Raw genomic sequence first — 3,857 nt, forward strand, 5'->3', positions numbered from 1 at the left:
TTATGTTACTTTTTTTTTTTTTTTATAATTGTGGGAGGGGGATTCGAACCCTGCTCTTAAAGCAGGGGAATTATGCGCCAACCAATGAGCCAAATGCTCAGGTGCAATTTATACGTATACTTATGCTGTTCAAATTTTTTTTTTCTAGAAATAGAATATTGAAATGAATTTTTAAGGCAACTATGAATGGAAAGAAGAGCTAGATTCTATAATGCAGTATGGAAAGAAGCTAATAGAGTATTTAAACTATTTAAGATTTTATTTTCTTCTTGTTGAATTTATGAGTGCCTTAATTGTATTTTTCTATTGTAATTTAGAATTTATATTATTTAGGCTATTTCTTATTAATTAGTATTTAGCTTATTTGTAAAGAATTAGATGCTTGGAATTATATGGTTATTTTGCAATTTTATTAGGGTTTTAGGGTTTAATTTATTAATACCTTTGTTAAAGTGCTAATTGTAAGTTGTGCTAAAAATGATGATGTTTATAAGCCTTTGATAGGATACATGAACTTTTAATCAGTTTGAATGATATAGTTAAAGTCTATGCCTGTTTTTATTTACTTAAAATTGGCACAGTCCATCCAAAATCTTATGTAGGTGTACAACTAACAGCAGAATTATACAAGTAGAGACAGATGCTTTGAATGAGATGTGAGAGTGCAAACAAAGCAAAAAGACATTTAGATAGTACAGTTGAGATTTTAATTATGATTTTATTTTTATTTTAGGAAGAAGTGTAGCCGAAGTTTATTGCATGCATTGTCAAGATGTACGGTTTATCTGATAGTAAGCTATATGTTTGTGCAGGGTTGTTTTGGTTCTAAATTGCATTCTGTGCCAATTGTGCATGTGCAATGACATTTTTCATATTACACAATGTTATAATATTCTATAAGTAGAAATCAAGCCCGTTTTCATACTATGTCAAGTAGCAAAAAATTTCATGTTTTTCAATATTTTCTTATGTCATTTCCTTTATATTTAAATTTAAATTTTCCTTTTTATCCAAAGCTTAAGGTTTTTACTGTTTCTATGAAACATGTCTGAAGTTTACATATGATTCTTATAGGAACAAATGCAGCAACTTTGAATGCCATTTTTGTTTTACTTACATTATGTTTCAAAACTATCATGGTTGGCTAGGTGCCATGGATACAAGTGAGCAGGTCAAGGTCGCTGCTTCTGATGGTTAAGCCCACTGTTTTTATTGTAGCTATTGGAATAGGAGCGTATGTTCACTCTTCACTTTGTTTTATATTTCCAGTTCAACACTAACTGTAAGGTACAGGGAAGTTATGAAAACTGTCATGCATCTGATCTAAGACCTAAGATCCTAGTGTAAAAGAAAATGATCAGAGACCTAATAGTATGGAAACTAGCTAATCTGTGAACATTTTACGCTAATTGTCATCATACGGTGTCAGCTGATGTTCTTGCCAAGGACCAGTCTATTGCATGTGAATAAGGTGATATCATGGTAGACTTTCATGTTTCATATTCTGTTGTTTGGCATAGTTTGCCTGCTATTGTTTTATCCTAGATCGCAATTGAGTTGGTCCTGGGTCGTTCATTGAGAACGGTCTTGGTGCTGTTCTGAATTGCAAGCAATTTTAGCATTGACCTACATCATAGCGGTCGATGTATTCACATGGGTTTACATTACAAGTTCTGAAGAAACTAATATTCACATCCATTGTTTTTCCATTTGCTATAGCCAATCATACGAGTCTTACCCATTTTTTCTTTTAGAATTAGTCCAAGATGTTGTGACTACAGTTGTGTACATCTTAGGTCACACTGGCAGAGAAAAGATGAAAAATTGATGCACCTGTTATTTATAATTTCCATATTAATTATCTTATACACTTTGATGGAGTTGCATCTACTTATTGAAGGAATCCTTAATTTATTGCAGGCTTTTACACCTCATATTGTTAGCTTTTAATACTCTCGCTATAAGGAGCCTCTCAGCTGTCACTGGTGGTAGTGAATCAATTTTTGCCAAGAAAGAAAATGCCCAAGCAGCTTTGCTTGTTGCAAGCCAGGTGGCTATCTATTGAGCTAGCTACACAAAATTTTCTCCTCTAAAAAGCATTTTCTGCTATCATCCACTTATGAAACTTTCTCAAACGCCCTTGTTTATTTGGTATAATTCTTTTGTCCTGACCCCTGCCACTATGCTTTGTAGAAAACTCTGCCTGTAATGGTGGCAGTTGTGGAGCAACTTGGTGGTGCATTTGGTGAATCTGGTTTACTGGTTTTACCCTGTGTTGCTGCACATATAATTCAGGTTATATCATCATCTCCCAGCTTTCTATTGCTTTTAATGTCATTGTTTTTGACATTAGTGTTATTTATGTAGATTATCTTGGATTCCTTCCTTGTTAACTTCTGGCTTCGAATGGATCTCCCATCGAACACTGCCAAGGTAGCCTGAGATGTACACCCTTCATGATCTTTGAAACAGCATTTATTCTTTGTACACACAATTCTTTTCTGCTTAACATTGATTCAAATTAAACTTTGAGAAATTATTGAATCATCTCAAAATGGTTTAGATATTGTTGTCCCTCCACTTTTCATTTGCCGATACCAGTTGTTTCTGTTCTCCAAATGAACTAATGCCTGTATCTGCAGAGTTACTGTAAACGTTTTGCTCATCCCTTAATGTATAGTAGAACCTCTCTCTCTGTGGTTTGAGGACGTGAATGGAAATGAAAGGCAAAGCTGGGGGAGGAAAAAGCATGTATGTCTAAAAAGGTAAAAGAGGATAAGGTCTCTGATCCATTGGTTTAAAGTAATATTTTCTTGGGAGTGAAATGGGCTGGGCAACTCCAAACCAATGGATAGGGCCCCTGATCCGTTGGTTGAACTATCTTGTTCTTGGGACAGAAATGGCCGAACAACCTTGGCAAATGGAGATAGCATATGGTATTTGTAAATAATTCGACTGACAATGATTGACCTTTGAAAGGGCATGTCACCAGTGAACCAACAGGTTAGCAGCCACTAACGTTGGATCATATCATAGAGAATGCTTTTGACAACTACTTATAAACAGCTGCATCGTCCATTCCATCTTTCGCTTTTTCAAAAGCCCTTTTTTAGTTTTAAAATCTGGCAAATGTTTGACCTACGTGCCTGTAAATAAAAAAAATGTTTCTGAATTATTTAAAAAATTTAAATTTATTTTTTATTATAATTAATTAATTTTTTATATTTTTATTTTGAATCAAATAAATTTTTATAATTATAATTGATTAATTATTATTAGTTAAATATTATTTGTTATTTTTTATTATGTAGCATTGATTTGATATGTTGACGTTTTATAATAATAATATTGACATAGTATATTAATATGACATGTTGATATTTATTTATTTTTTACATTAAGGTCATGTGAGTGTAAAATGATAAATATTATTTTAATTAACAGTAATTAGTCAATTGTTGGTCATAACAGTTTGTTTGATTTAAAATAAAAATACAAGATTTTGATTGAATGAAATAAAAAAATAAGAATTTATTTTAATTTATTTTTAATAATTCAGATATTTGGTCAAGTATTATGTCACATTTTACAAATTGTTAGAGTAGCATTGAGGAAACTAAATTGTTACACCGACTTTTGGAAAAACGACTTACTAGTCAATTGAAAAATTGAATTAATTTTAGATTGACCGGCAGAGAGACGTTGAAAATTTGTTCGAGTATGCCTTTGTCTGTTTTGAGTTGGAAGAAAAGAGACGTTGAAAATGAAAGAGGAGTGGAGTGTGATTGGGTTAGAGCCTCCTCAAGCCTCCAACCAAGACCTTAGCTTCATCAAAATTCCACTCAGAAATGCTTCTT

The 3,857-nt window shown here is 32.6% G+C and overlaps 1 protein-coding gene across 1 annotated transcript in view; it reads left to right on the top strand.

Moving 5' to 3' along the window:
* The window catches only part of LOC18586732 (probable sodium/metabolite cotransporter BASS4, chloroplastic), a 14,280-nt gene extending 11,584 nt beyond the window's left edge, over nt 1-2,696 (top strand). The window contains exons 11-14 of the mRNA XM_007010261.2: nt 1,149-1,234; nt 1,921-2,050; nt 2,194-2,295; nt 2,368-2,696. Of these exons, the coding sequence (XP_007010323.2) occupies nt 1,149-1,234; nt 1,921-2,050; nt 2,194-2,295; nt 2,368-2,442 (393 nt within the window). The 3' untranslated portion in view covers nt 2,443-2,696. The remainder of the gene's footprint in view (nt 1-1,148; nt 1,235-1,920; nt 2,051-2,193; nt 2,296-2,367) is intronic.

Source organism: Theobroma cacao, chromosome 10 (assembly GCF_000208745.1).
Source record: "Theobroma cacao cultivar B97-61/B2 chromosome 10, Criollo_cocoa_genome_V2, whole genome shotgun sequence".
NCBI lineage: Eukaryota > Viridiplantae > Streptophyta > Magnoliopsida > Malvales > Malvaceae > Theobroma > Theobroma cacao.